The sequence below is a fragment of the Rattus rattus genome, chromosome 3 (assembly GCF_011064425.1).
Source record: "Rattus rattus isolate New Zealand chromosome 3, Rrattus_CSIRO_v1, whole genome shotgun sequence".
NCBI classification, from domain to species: domain Eukaryota; kingdom Metazoa; phylum Chordata; class Mammalia; order Rodentia; family Muridae; genus Rattus; species Rattus rattus.
This window is the reverse complement of record NC_046156.1, coordinates 15,531,484-15,546,920: the sequence shown is the minus strand read 5'-3', so window position 1 is coordinate 15,546,920 and position 15,437 is coordinate 15,531,484. Positions and strand designations below refer to the sequence as shown.

General features: G+C 44.1%; 1 protein-coding gene across 1 annotated transcript in view; it reads left to right on the top strand.

Moving 5' to 3' along the window:
- Nucleotides 1-15,437, top strand: part of Col24a1 (collagen type XXIV alpha 1 chain) — a 255,521-nt gene that overhangs the window by 34,082 nt on the left and 206,002 nt on the right. Inside the window, 4 exon segments of the mRNA XM_032897221.1 lie at nucleotides 791-844; nucleotides 9,904-9,939; nucleotides 9,941-9,949; nucleotides 14,624-14,677. Coding sequence (XP_032753112.1) covers nucleotides 791-844; nucleotides 9,904-9,939; nucleotides 9,941-9,949; nucleotides 14,624-14,677 — 153 coding nt within the window.

The window sequence follows — 15,437 nt, the reverse complement described above, 5'->3', positions numbered from 1 at the left end:
CCGTCCCAGAGCCCTTCACCCCTAATTTTCACTGGAGGGGTCGTGTCTCATTAAATTGCCCTGAAACCCACTCTGCAGCCCAGGTACACCATGAACTTGTAATCCCTCGACCTAACTTCTCAGACTGTAGGTAGGATCTCCAGGGCTGACAAGGGGAGGTCACCAGCCCAAGCTGACAGGGGGAGGTAAAATGATAAAATAATTTAAATCTAGTCTCTTAGAAACTGCATTTGTATTAAATCTGATTCTCCCTCTTGACACTGCATCAGATTTGTTGCAGGTGGCGAAATGAAAATCGCACAAAAGAATCTCGTTTCTTTATTTCTTGGGGTTGGTCCTGATCTAGATGGGGAGAAGTCAGTCCTAGTCCTCAAGGTTAGGAGACCCCATTTCCCCTGAGCTGGAGAGGTCCTTTGTCTGTGCCCTTGGAATCCCTGAGTCTCACTGCACTCGAACGCAGCCCTGTACAATGGTTAAGGAGACGCCTTTAGATGCTGAAAACTGTAAACCTGGGGGTAGGGGCATTCCTAGAAAATAAAACAACAGAGAGAAAGGAATAAAAGCATGCACATGGGGAAAGTATCAGTCATTCAGTGCTGGAAGAGGTGAGGAAGCATTGGGGATGGCAGTGGAGGGATGCTGGAAAAAATAAGAAAGGATGCTAAGCAGGTCTGAGAGAGGCCAGATTGTCAAGATCAGAAGTATGTGCAAGGAGGGCTTGCTGTCCCGGATTAAAACTTTAATTTTCCATTTTCTTTCATGGTGTTAAATATCTCTGTTTTGTTCACAGGGTGACCCAGGTCTTTTGGGGTTAGTGGGGCCCCCTGGTTTACAAGGTGAAAAGGTAAGCGGTTTTTCACTGACATAATCAAAGATCAGATGGCTCTCGGAGCACTCCTATGGCTAGAATCCTACTGTGAAGTTGAGGCTCACACCCATGTCTCAGATCCCTTTGCTCGGCAGAAGAGAATTAATCAAAAGATTTAGCCAGGCTAGTCCAAAAACTTAATATCCATTAAAGATAAGATCTAGAGAATAATAAAGACCCATGAGTTTCAAATTCACAGGTAGGACAGAGCCAAAGTCACAGACAGGAAATTGAAGTCCCGGTTCTTTTAAGGTATATTAACCGGCATTTTAACTCTGAGGCTTTTCTGTCTTTTTGCAACATTTATGCCCAAATGAAATGCTTATTGGTACAACGCACTTGTTTTTTTTTTAATTTTTATTAGATATTTTCTTTACCTACATTTTAAATATTATCCCCCTTCCCGGTTTCCCCTCTGGAAACCCCCTATTCAATCCCCCAACCCCTGCCTCCATGAGGGTGCTCCCCGACACAATCACTCCCTCCTGCCTCCTCACCCTGGCCTTCCCCTACACTGGGGCATCAAGCCTTCACAGGACCAAAGGCCTCCCCTTCCACTGATGTCCAACAGTGCCATCCTCTGCTACATACGCGGCTGGAGCCATGGGTCCCTCCATGTGTACTCTTTGGTTTGGGGTTTAGTCCCTGGGAGCCCTGGGTGTCTGCTTGGTTGATACTGTTGTTCTGATTCTCATCTATAAGGAAGTAGTGTCTGCCAGGATGTGTCTGTAAATGTGAGCTTGAGCAGTCGTTGGCTGGTCAGACACATACCTGAGAGAAGCTGTTTAAACGGAGGAGAGGTTTTATTTTTTGGCTTACAGTTCACAGATTTCAGTCTCTGGGTAGCTGGCAAGTGAGGCAGAGAGTCCTAGTCGGTGGAGCAAGGTTACTCACCTTACGGCGGCCAGGGAGCAAAGACAGATACGAAGGACAAGACTGGTTCAAGAACCCATTTCAATAGCCTACTTCCTCCGGGTAGAGCCTTCATCCTAAAATCCCAAGCACCCCCTGAAATAACGTCACAAGCTGGGAGCACACCTTCAATAGACAAGGACTGTAGGGGGAGGGCGTATCATTTCCACATTGTAACAGGTTGCATGGGAGTCTTGGCAACAGCAAGTAAAGAGCCGCAGTCACGTGTGCATAGCAAGTCACGTGACAGCTGCTCTCTGTCTCTCTCCCTCTCTCCCTCTCTCCCTCCCCCTCCCTGTCCCCCCCCTCTCTCTTCCTCTCTCCCTCTCTCCCTCTCTAATAAACGAACTCTCCATGGTTAACGAGATGTGACAGTAGCTCTGAAAAATGTTCAAAATTTTGAGTTGATACTGTTTCATTTCTGAAAACATTTTCTTCCTTTCCCAATTGCATCCTTTAATGGAAACTGAGCACGCTTTTTGTTTTGTTTTGTTTTGTTTTTTGAAAACCAGGTAACTTTAAGAACACAAAGCACACGAGGATATAGTCTAAACTCAGAACTGCTGATTGCTTAGCTGGGCTGAGACAATTTCCCATCAGACTGTCTACCTGTATGCATTTTATATGAATATACAGCAAATCTACATTCAAAATGGGCCTGGTGTATTTTACTGCTCCTTTCTATTTGGAAGGATAAGAGCAGATGACAATATTTGGGGAGAATGTTCAGGGGTTAATGACCTTAAAACCTTTTAAGTTTATGACCTGAAAAGGTTATAAAGTTAATGACCTTTTAAACATTGAACTCCTTAATTTAGTTGAATTTTTGGTATCATTGAATTTGCAGAGTTGGTTCCTACACACAGGATCTGTGCTAGAAGAATCTAGAGTAGAGGCTCGTTCTAGCAATGCCTCACACACCCCATTCCTTCATTCTTGCAGTCCTCCCCCAGTGTCAGACGAATTCCTAAGCTCAAATCAGCTTCTCTAAGGGAGGAAACTAAAATAAGCCCAGAGAGGTTATTTTCAGCATCACGGGAGTTAAAACAGGAGCAAGACAGAGACCCAAGGAGACTGGGCCTGTGGGCTTCTAACTGTGCATACGTAATGAGAACTAATTGAGGTACTTAAGTTTTCCCTAATATGAACCAATTACATCTTTTTATCAGTTGAGCCATTCTGTGGATTACTTTGTAACACTGCTGATATCTGAAGTATCTATTTTATTGGTACAATGTTCTGGTCTGCTGAGCACTTTTACAAACCACCCTGGGTGTGTATGTAATGCTGAATTGCCTAATAGAAATTAACTGAAGCTCACCTGAGGCCTTTCACTGATGACCTAGGACTCAGTGCCAGCCTATTTGACACAGTGACTGTGTTCTTGGTAATTTTGCATAGTATTTCTATGTGCTAGTTCACTGTTTAAATTGTTGTTTAATTCTTCGTTTAAGTTATTAGGCTTTCAGCATTCAGGAAGTTAGTTACTGGTGTTCTTCACAAAAGCCACTGGATAAACAGTTTTGCATGACAGATGACATAATTTCATTATTCCCTGTCTCAGAAAAGGGTCTGGAAATATTAAAACTCTCCTAATACAAGCCAAACTCAAATGCAAGTGACATTAAAAACTAAAGTGACTGCACAAAACCTGTTGAGATACATAAAGATGAATGTGGAAAGTTTTGACAACTTTAAGTACTATTGAGTGAAACGGCAAAGTAAGACGGCTGAAATATTTTCTCTACTCGCCAACAGAATTATGTTATTTGAATCTTTCTCCCTTTAGCCTCACTTCTATTTTTAAAATAGTACATCTCTATCCAGCAATGTTTGTCCCCACTGCTGGCCCCTCTGTTACACTACCACCTCTATTTACCTTCTTTGTGTAACTCTTGTATTTCTTAGGAGCTAAAGTATATTTTTAATTCCCACTTACTAATTTTTTTTTGCCAAAACGGCAGATAAATTGAATCCAGAATGCATGCTGAGTTGGACAGAGGACAAAGGATGTGAGTCCAAGCTTGGACTCAAGATAGCTTTTCAAATTGCTTTAAAAATAGCCCATCAGCTGCGATATTAAAATGGAAGCCTTAAAAAAAAAGGAAGTCTGCTATCTTGCAGAGTAAGAATGTCAGGAGGTACTCAAATGCAAAGGTTCTTCTAGCTTTGAGAGGATGCGGGGATGCGAGTAGCTAACTGTGAAACATGCCAACATTCGAAGCGCTCTGTCACGATGCATGGCACCCTTGAATACCAGAAAGCAGTATCGTGCTTTAAATAATATTATAAGTCAACATGAACTCTTATCTTATTTGACTGCAATTGATTAAGTTATTTGGAAAAGTCCCTAGTGAAAGATACACAACAGAGCAACAGAGTGAAAGTCCGTAGGAAGGAGGACAAGAAGAAACTGCTTCCACAGACTCCTCTGTGGTTTTCCAGTCCCCCCTCAAGCTGTGTAAGGCAAGTGAGGAGGTGTATCCTTACTGGATGTCAGTGGGAAAACTAATAAAAGACTCTGGCTTGGCTGCAGGTCAGGGCCTGAGGAGACAATGTGAAGATTTCCACCCTTCTATCGCGCCAGCTCTATACATCACCTCTCGCCGGCCCATCCTTCCTATAAAAGTCTGCAGAGCTAGTTCCCCTTGGTGCTAACATCTAAATCCAAAGCTACCCCTCACAAGCCGTCCCACCACCCCTCTCTCCATGTCTGCCCTTCCTGCAAACAGGGATTGGAGGGCAAGGCCTCATGGTTCTAAATGCCCTGGGATGGAAGATAGGGGTGGCCCAAAACTTGTCAGCTTTGAAAATCTCCCTTCAGTCTGATAGAGGCTGTTGACATTTCAATATTGGCAAGAATTTCATTTGGCATAAGGTATTTCAGCCTCTACAGTTAGATCTAGAACCTGACAATCAGCTGCCGTCGCTGGGCATTGCGGTGGTTAATTCCGCACAGGTTTTCAATTTAAAAGCCCATTGTAACTCGAAGAAGTATTCTAATTCAAGTCTTGGCCTGGCCAGGTGGTTCAGTTGGTAGAGGTGTTACCCACCTAGACCCACAGCTTGAGTTCTATCCCAGGACCCCATGACGGAAGGAGAAAAGCGACTACTGTAACTGGTTTTCTGATCTCCATACACATCCCTGGTGCGCGCTTGCGTGTGCACCTGCCCACGCACAAATAAATTAATTTAATAAAAAACAAGTAAGTTTAAAATTAAAATCTCTAAGTAAAAAAAGATTCTAAGCTCTATTTTTATGGGAATTCCTGCTATGAGAATGTCATGTCAAAAACTTTAGATAATTCTTTAACTTATTGTAATGTGTTTTAGTCTGTCTTGACCGAGTTCTTTAAGGGGTGTTTCTGCACTATTCTTGTCAGCGCCTTCGGCGAAAAGGATCACGTATTGTTAATTCCGACCTTCAGATGTTTTATTCTCGTCAAATAAAATACTCACGGTTAGAATCTCTATTCTGCTCAAGTAATTTCCCATCCACCTTCCCTCATGTTATCCACTCCCGCGAGACCACACTGAAGGCGGGAAAAGAAGCTCCTCCCCCTTTTGTTTTTTTCCCAGACAGGGTTTCTCTGCCCAGCCCATGCTATCCTGCAGCTCAGTCTGTTGATGAAGCTGGCTTCAAACTCAAAGATCTGCCTGCCTCTGCTTCCCAAGTGCTGGGATTAAAGGCGTGCGCCAAGGGCCAGGGTGAACTCTTTAAGGGTTCTATGTATCGCCTCTAGCTTCACCACACTGGAGGCGATTCGCAAACGTCTTTCATCTAGATGATAACAGCTCTGTGCCATCCACCCTCTTTCACTCTGCTCGCCCCAGCGTTCTCGTTCCAACATCTGGTAAACAGCATGAAGGAAGGGATTATTTCCTTTTGCTCACAGCTTGAGAGTCTCGTCTCTGCTCCTTGATCCCACTGACTGTGAGCCCACGATGAGGCGGAAGGTCATGGTAGGAAGTGTGTAGAAGAGGGTTCCTCACCTCACATGGTCAGGAAGCAGAGCTAGGAAGAGATGAGGCCTGCTATAATCTTAAACGCGTGCCTGCAGCGATGGCTTCCTCCACTAGCCCCATGTTCTGGTGTCCGGAGTGCCCCAAATAGCGTCACCAGCTCAGGATTGTGTCTGTGGGGACCTTCCATCGTCAAACCGTCTTTGCTTTTGTTGGACTGAGGAGCCAACCCTTGGAGCCCAAGATTGGGTTTGCGTTTAGGTACAGCAGTCTTGAATTCATCCCGTGTCTTCAAGCCTACAGTGAGTCTCAGACCCGCTTTTCGTCCATCTATCAGCTAAATTTTTACAAAAGCAGCGGCGTCCTTTCTGACGGGTTCTTGTGTTCACCGAATTCTAGCAACTGCAATTTAGCAATTACCCATCTCAATGCTATCATTTTACATACGATGACGCCGAGGCTCGTGATATGACTAGTCACTGAAGAGATTGGAGCCAGAACCCACTGTGCTTGCTCTGTTCACGTTAGTAACACTGCAAACAGACACAGACAACATCTTGTTCCACTTAGATGCTTTGGATTGCAAAGGGTGGTGCCATAGGCCATCACGAGGGGGTCAGAGTTTCAATCCCTGCTGAAGCATTAAGGCAAATGGGGATCGTACAGAATCTAAAAATAGGGCTGTAATATGATGACCCTTGTAGAGACAGGCGGATGCCAAGCAGATCTGGGTAGCTTAGTGGTGTATTTGTGGATGTTTACTGTAAATTCTCTCTCTCTCCCTCCCCCCCCTCTTCCTCCCTTCTTCTCCCTCTCTCCCTCATTTTTCCTCCCTCCCTCTTTCCCAACCACCCTTCCCCTTCCTCTCCCTCCCTCTCTCCCTTCTTCTCCCCCCCCCCAATCTACCATTTAAAGTTGTTTTTTCTCCTCTGACAATTTCTTCTCTGCATTGTCTCCAACCACTCTCAACTTTCCCTTCCTGTTTTTACGGGATCTCACCGTCCCCACTAGGGAGTACCTGGAGCATTCTTGTTTTATATTACTAGAAAATATAGAGTAATTGAAGCAGCTACCCTTTATTTAGACAAAATTCCTGATTCTAAGTGACCTCACGAGCTAATGGTCAGGTTTGGTATTGCTCTCTCTGAGGTCAAGTGCCAACTGGGATGGCTGAGGCCAGCTGGGAGTGAACTCATGAAGAACAGGCCATGCTGGGTGGCGTTGCTATTTTCTCAGGCTCTCTGACTGAAGGTTCCCCGAAAGGGGTAGGACGTGCATGCGGGAGGTATTTCACTGATGTAGAATGCGTCTAGGAAAGTAGTCCAGAGACCTGAGGCCAGTGCTTCATGCTGTTTCGCTGTTGGTAAGGGAGGAAGGAAATGCCAGAGAAATGTGTGAAATCTGTAGCTGTAGACTGAAGCTCACAGAAGTGAAAATGAGTGACTGAGCACATATTTCCTCAGAAAGATGGCAGTGAGAGAGTCGCTCTAACTCCTTCGCCTCCTGCCCTGGCTCCTTACTGATTTTTCATGGCTTCCAGACTCTCTCAGACAAGAGCTCTGCCTCACATCAGAGAGTCATTACATGAATTCTTATCTCCAGCTCTAACAGAGGAAGCAACCTGGCTTTGTGAATCCACAAGTGAACACAATGCCTCATATTTTATAATTACATTAATCTCGTTGGCTGTCTTGGAAAAATTAACATCTTAAAACCGAGTGAAAACACAGCACAAATTAGCTGTTGTCGGGCATAACACACAAGTGAATGGTGGGCATAGCACACAAGTGAATGGTGGGCAGAACACACAAGTGAATGGTGGGTATAACATGCAAGTGAATGGTGGGCATAACACACAAGTGAATGGTGGGCAGAACACACAAGTGAACGGTGATATGGGGACTTTGGAGGTGTCCTTTTCATTCGTCATTTTGGACACAATGGCGGCAGTGAAGTCAGGTTACATGTGAGTATGAGATAGGGCCAGATTATGTAATTAGAAAGACGACTGCTCAGGTCCTGATATATCTATCAAAGCGATGCCATTCTTCATGCTGTTGGTTATGTTAGTGAACTCCCTTCTATTTCCTCCTCTACAAACAGTGGAGGTCATAGGATTGAGTGACATCTGACTGAGAGTTTGGGAACCGGTGGCTTTAGTACCCAATGGCCAAGATAGTTCATTCATTCCATTTCTTTCTGCTCTTCCATTGTCCCATGGTGGCTTCCCCACCTCTTCTTACGGCCTAATTACAAAGAAATTGGCTCACGGGCCTTTACCTCTTCCCTCTACCTGTCTACATATAGACTATAAAGCTCACCTCTAGACTCCTGCTTCTGTCTGCTCTTGGGTTCCTGTTTTAGTCTGTGTTTACATTGCTGAAGCTGTGTCTGATACTGGAAAACTTGTAAAGAGAAGAGATTTATCTCATCTCTCCCGTTTCTGGAGACTGGAGAGTCCAAAAGCATGTCTCTGGTGTCTGCGGGGACCATGTCTGCTAGGCCTCCAGTGGTGACTGCATGATCTTTGCGGCCACTCACAAAGGGACAAAGAAATGTTTTCTAAACAGATAGAACATACAAGCCAGTCCAGTGAGAGAGAGAATTCCCTCCCAAAACAAAGGCACCATCATCAGCACTGTGATGCCAGGAACCAAATTTAACACCATGTGTGGTGAGGCTATCCTGCATCCAAACCATGGCAGCTTCCAAGACCTCTCTGTGCATCAGCGCCTTTGTTATGCTTCTAACTTTAATATCCGCAGAGCTTCCGAAAGCATCTACTTTTCAGGTAGACTCATTAAGGGAGCCAATCCTTATGGCAGTCTCTATCTAAACTTGCCTTCTCTTATCAACCTACATCGACTAAAACATATAGATGGGACATGTTTTTAGCTGGTTGGTTCACATCCCAGTTATATTTTGCCTAAGTTTCTCTGAGTTTCCTTAGATTGTGAAGCTGGCCTTTAACTCCTAAGCCCATCCTTTCAGTACAATTCTATGACGTAGGTTAGAAAAGGAAATTTGAGTGGAGAATATGACTTTGGTCAGTAATGTTCTAGCTGCCCAAGCCTGAGGACCTGAGTGTAGACTTGTGGCACTATGTACAAAAGCCCAGTGTGAGGGTGCAGTTCTGTAACACAGCCCTGGGCTTGCTGGCCAGTTAACCCAATCAGTAAATTCCCAATTCTCTGAGAGACCCTGTCTCCAAAAACAAGGAGGGAGCTTGAGTAAAAGCCAGGCATCAACCTATGGTCTTGCCACACACATGCATACAACAAGCACACATATGGGCATCTATGTGCACATGCAAACACACTCCAAAAGAGAAAGAAATAAAAGGAATTGTTCTTTATGTTCACAGAAGCCTCTGGAAATGGAATATTGATTCACTGATACTTGATTCTGATTTTATCAATAAGCCTCAAAGTCTTTGCCCTCCTCTTTCTCTCAACTTCTTTTATTCTGTCGCAGATCTCTCTAGTGGGGTGAATTATACCATCTATTTTATAACCTAGGGTGTTAATGAGAAATTACTATTTTTCCGTGGTCTACTCACCCAGAAAAGACTTCAATAGTTGATATCCTAAATGGCTTTGTAGGGGCCTTCGGATGAACCTGTGAGCAGCCTCTTTCCTTGGTCAGTTCATTCATGAATTGCAGCAGTGACTGGATTACAGACAGGACTGGACGAGATCCAACTTCTCAGTAATTATAAACAGATTATGTCTGAAGGCATGCTGTCTTAATATTGCTGAGTCAAACACACTTTTCAAAAGCCTCAGTATACTTAGAAGATTCTAGATTGGAGCCTTTTTAGAATTAGTTTTCGAAAATAGAAATTAAATTCTTATTCAAGTTTAGTAATAAATCAAGAGAGTATTGCATTAATTAGACAACTGAAAGCAGTGATGAGAAGCTAATTAGGGGCTGGGGACATAGCTCAGTGGTGGGATGCTTGCTTGCCTGGTGTGTTTGAAGTTCTGGGTTCATGGTCCAGTGTCAAAAAACAACATCAACAACAACAACATCAACAACAACAGCAACAACAGAGCAAGTAAACAGAGAAACTGAAGTCCCCAGACTCTGTAGCCTACATTTAGTTGGCTGCTTTCTGTGGGTTGACTTTTCATGCCAGATCTCCACTTATTTCCCCATAGGGTCTCAAAGGACACACAGGGCTCCCCGGACTCATGCGGAGAACAAGTAAGTGCTGTTTGTCTTCTCTGGTATAAAAGGTGGGTGTAAAAGGAACACTCTGGAGAGGAAATATTCTCCTCTTGTCACTTCAAGTTTTCCTCATAGTTATTCTCCTTCCATTTAGAACAAAAAGAACTCCTTTTAACTGACCAGCTGTAGTTTATCAGCAAACTTATCAAGTGGCAATGTTTTACCCTTTTGCTTTCTCTTTCCCTGCTGTGTTCAGAACGGTGGGTCTTAAACCTCTGATTCACAGGCCCATTTGAGGACTCTAAGTACTTCAGGCCCTTTCCAAGAAAATATTCATGTCCATGCGCACTGCTGACCTTCAGCTTTAGAATTCACTCCGTTCTAATTGGTGTATGAGACCCTAATCAGCAGCAATTCAAACTAAAATGTTTCATACATTGTTATCCTGATGTATGGGTGCACACACACACACACACACACACACACACACACACACACACACACACACACACTTTAAAAGTCAACCTATATTTGTAACTGCTTGGGTTTGGATCATGGTACTTCTTTTCTCTCCTACCAGAAAAAAAAAATGGTATCGTACCGTAGAAAATATATACTCACGGACAGTGAGAGGGGAGGCGTAGAGCCCAGCTAAGGTAATGATGTCATAAGCAAAGATTCAGTAGGGCTCAGGAAGCCCTGAAGGAAACTCCACAGAACGGAGTGAGGATGAGTGTCTGAGGGAAATGCACAAATAAAGAAGCAAAGCCAGATTCCTCTTTGATTCACGCGTTAAGCAAGACAGCCCTTTGTTTCCAGTCCCTTTGGTGCAATTTTTCAAGATTACTAGTTACCACCGATGGCCAGGAAGGTGGCGTCTATATCAGCAGCAGATGCAGGCTTGGCCTCCTGATGCTTAGACAAGGGCTGAAAGGCATGGGAGCGTTTAGAGGCTAGGAGTGTGGGAAGGGTGGTAGGAATTAGCCCCTGGGAGACAAAGCCTCCCTAGAACATTGGAGAAAATATGTTGACTCCAACGAAGGAGCCCAGTTCATTAGACAGCAGTGACAAATCGGTACTGTTAGTACTGAATGGATCCTGGAAACTGCTCCATTGCCCGGTTCTATTAACTTACATGGTATTGCTCTGAGGGGTAATAGTACTAGCTGGGGGGTTCTGGATTCAGTTTTAAAGCCTGGGAAATATGGACGAATGAGTTCGAATTGTAAAGCACTTGCCACAGTGAATTCGAATTGTAGGGCTCTAAGGCAGTTGACACAAAGACGTGAGTTTGATTTTAGCACGCGCATGAGAGACAGAAGGATCTCTGGGCCTCGCTGTCCCTGGATCGGGGCCTACTGGACAAACCTTGGCTCTCAGTGAGAGACTCTGTAACCAAAAATAAGGTAGGTGGCTCCTGAGGAATGGCTCGAAGGTTGACCTTTGGCTCTGTGTGTACACACATAGCTAGACATGCACATGTCCGCACAGACATCCTTCATAAAGACTAGAAAGAGAAGACTCAAAATCCATAGTGACTTGAGGAACCACTAAAATAATCTTGCATTTCAACTCTGAGAATACTAGATGTGCCAAGGACGATAATTGATTCATTTCACTTAGACTGTGGCTGTGGTCCTAAGATTCATTTCTGGGGGAAAAAATGTCAGTAAATTGGCCAGCAAACACTTGAGAACACAATTATCTCATTTTCCTGAGAGCTGGCTGAGCCTGGACTTTTTGCCGAACTGTACTGTGGTGGACTGCAGTGTGTAGAATGCTTAATATTTTGCATGTGCTAGTTAATCAAATACTCAGTAGCGCTGGCTTATAGCTCTTGCTTCCACTGTAGAAGAGACTCCTGTACACCGGTCATCTTCTCCATGTAAGAGTCACGTGACACACATGTTGTTACTCTGTTTTGCTAGTAAGAAAACCAAGACTGTGCAGAAAAGACGGGTAGTGACATTGTCGCACTTCGTAATGAAGTCTCCCAACTGAGCATGGTTATTTTGACGTTCTTTGCATGAGAAGTGACATTGGGACAGGCGTCCTCGCTTCCTGATCCTAACTGCTCAATTAGAATTGTATTTTTGCAAATCCGTTTTTAAGCACAGAGTGAACTCAGCCGCTGTGCCTTTGTGTTTCTGTGCTTGTCACAGTGGATTTAGAGTGTGGCTGTCCCATAGCATGCTAGCGACTTACCAAGACTATGAGGGACTCTCGCTGCTGGCTTCCTTGACAGTGGGACTGAGACACGAATGGAATTCTCCTGCTTCCTCTCTGCAGCTGGGATGTGTTAGAAACCCAGCCTGAATCAGATTGCCCTCGCGTCCCATTGCAGACTCACTTTGAAAAAAAAACCTAGTTCCGTTAACCTAATGTAGCCAGGAATGGAATGAGTAAGGCATGGTGGTTCCCATTAGTCAGAGAGACAATGACCTATAAATAAAAACTGCCTCGTAAATGTGTCTCACCCCTTCCCAGCCTCGGATCCAAACCCAAAGCCCCATGATGCTGCTCTCCACTTAGGTGGGTGTGTTTTGGGATCAGATGAGACATTCAGAAAGCAGTTGTTGATAGACTGAGGCAAAGGCTGTACGCAGGAGGCTTTTCCTAGTGTGTTATCTGCACATCATACTCACATTAGGGAGCTAACCCAGAGTAGCAGTCTCTAGAATTAGAATCATTGACTTGCGTCCTAGTGTCCCATGTATACTCATATTTCATCTCCTTTTCTTAAATCTATAACACAGGAGCAATAATATCTATTTTATAGTTTTTTTTAAAAAAACACGTTAAACAAGGTGATATGAACTTAGTGTCTGGAGCATGCTCGGTGACGATGACAGGAGTAAAATAGCTTCTGTAGTTCCTATCAATAGGGCAGTATTTTTCGTATACAGCTTTAGAGATTGTTCTTATGTAGATAAGAATTTATTGTGTGAACTTCAGAAGGCCGGCGTTCATTCATAACCCATTAGACTATCCACCATCATTACTTCTACATGCCTTCGATGCTTCAGATGTAAAGTAATATCAGTTTAAGAGATGTAAAGTGCAGGTAAACTACATACTATGAAAACAGCCTTAGCAAGGAATAATTGTTGGCCAAAAGGGACAGGATGGGGAACAGGAGAACAAAAGCTAAAACCACAGAGAGCGAGGGGACTTTGAAATCTCTCCTCAGTTTGCTTTTCCCTGGGTCTGTTCCCTTCTCCTGATGTTCCAGATTTTTAGGAGTTCTGGGGTTTCAGTATTTAACTGGAGGTTGTGCTTCCGTGTGCCTCAGAAGGTGGCAGACAAAAGGCAGCCTGCTCTCTCTTTACAAGCAGTAAGAAGGGAATGGATTCTATGTCACAGGACCCTAGACAGCCTGCCACTGTTCTGCTGCTCCTGCCAAGTGGTGTTAAATAAGAACAGTACCGCACATCTTCTTTTGGCTTCCCTTCATTTAGGAGTTAATTAAGACACATAAACCCTGAGGAAACAGATGAATGAATGAATGAATGAATGAATGAATGAATGACTATTGATGAGTCTCTGGAGAGGTGGCTCAGTAACTAGGAGCACTGGATGCTCTTCCAGAGGGCCAGGGTTTAGTCCCAGCACCCACATGGTGGCTCACAACCATCTGTAACTCTAGTTCCAGGAGATCACCTGCCCTCTTCTGACCTCCACGGGCATTGCATGCATGTGGTGCAGAGACGTTCATGCAGGCAAAACACACATAAACAACTGAGGAAGTAGATAAAACCTTCAAAACATCCATGAGACAGAATGCAAAGAAAAGAAATAGTATTTCTTTTTCTCATTTTTCCAGCCATTCTGCTGCAGATTTCCTTCCTGCTGTCTTTTGAATCTCTATCAGCTTTTTTGGAGCAAAATGTAACTGAAGCGAAGGATACAAAGGGTGTCAACTCCAAGTGAACTCACTGTGTCTAAGTTAGCGTGGGCTGCTGTGACAAAAGTCCACTGACCAGATGGCTTATACACAACAAAGCTGTTTCTCTCCCCATCCTAGAGGTTGAACGTCTGAGAGCCTCCGTAGGCCAGCCTGGATGGGTACATACAGGGCTACCCAACTCACCACCGGGTCATATAGGGCCATTCATGAAGACTTCACCTGTTTAACAGAACTACCCACCAAAGGCCGTGCTACCCCTTAACCCTCCAGGCCTGAGGGTCGGGCTTAGGATTTCAATGTGTGAACTTGGAGCAGAAAATGGATATGCAGTCAGAGTATCCTCCAGATGTGCTCTGTGGGGCATTATAAAGGAATGTGTCCATCCAGATCTACTACTCAGCCAGACTCTCTGTAGGGTTGTGTCTACCTTAGACAGAAGTGAGGGGCGGAAGCTCTCTGATCCCCCTGCTTGATGACGAAACACTATTAAGAAACGCACTTGCTCTTCCTCGGAAATAATGGTCTCATTGATGTAGGCAGTGCTAGACCCCTCCGTCCCCTTTCATATTAGTGGCCAGTATCACACTTGGGGCCTTTGTTTAATGGTTTTATTCATTTTTATTAAAAACGTTAGCTTAACCTCTTTCTTTTAAATAACAATTCCAGTATGAGGCATACCACACTATACTCTGTAATTCCGTGGGATTTTTTTTTTTTAATTTGGATGTTGTAAATACCAAATGTGTTTCCTTGGGTGTTCTCTGTGTTTTGCCTAGGTCTTACTCACGGATTTTTCATTTCAGGGAATTCCGGGACTCGCTGGTAATGTTGGCTCGCCTGGCTACCCTGGCAGGCAGGTGCAGTGACTATATGTACACTTCTTCACGTCCCTCTCCACAGCCGCATGGCACATTCTGCCCCTGAGAGTCGCTGTTCAAATGACAGATACGTTAGTTCTCCTCCGTGGCGAATTGCTTAGACAAACAATCAAAATCAAAGTTGGGAAAATTCTTCAAATATTCCACAGTGGGCTGGTCTGTTAGATGTGGAAGCCTGGCGTTTAGATATTTCTGATGTATTTTGTGGTGGAATTTTTGAAGTTATGACGCCTGAGAGGCAACCGCGATCTTAACCGAGTCCCACACTAACTTGATTGCAGTGAAATAAGTGTGAAAGTATCTGCACAAGAAGGATTATTTTAATGACACCCCTGTGAAGGCTGGGGAAACGATGGGCAGTTCTTCACACGCCGCTGTGAAGCGCTTTCCTCTGACATGAATTCAGTGCACTGCGTAGTTTTGGAAATCCATTTCAAACATTTTGTATCTATTTCCCTCTAACTCCCTTCCCGATTCCTCTTAGACTTTTCAAGACTTGATTGCTTCAAGAGCTAATTAGTTAAATGTCGGGCTGTAGATTCACAGCCTTGTCGCCAAAAAGTAGCAAATAGTAATGTAAGAATTGATCCATTGTTAACACAATTGTATTCTAGGCACTTAAAACTGTCTGAAGGTATTATATGTATGGTGTAGTGGAGTCATTTAGTGAGGGTGTGTGTATGAAAACATACATGAGTTGAAGTTCAAAACGTATTCAACTCTTTAAAACTAACCAAAA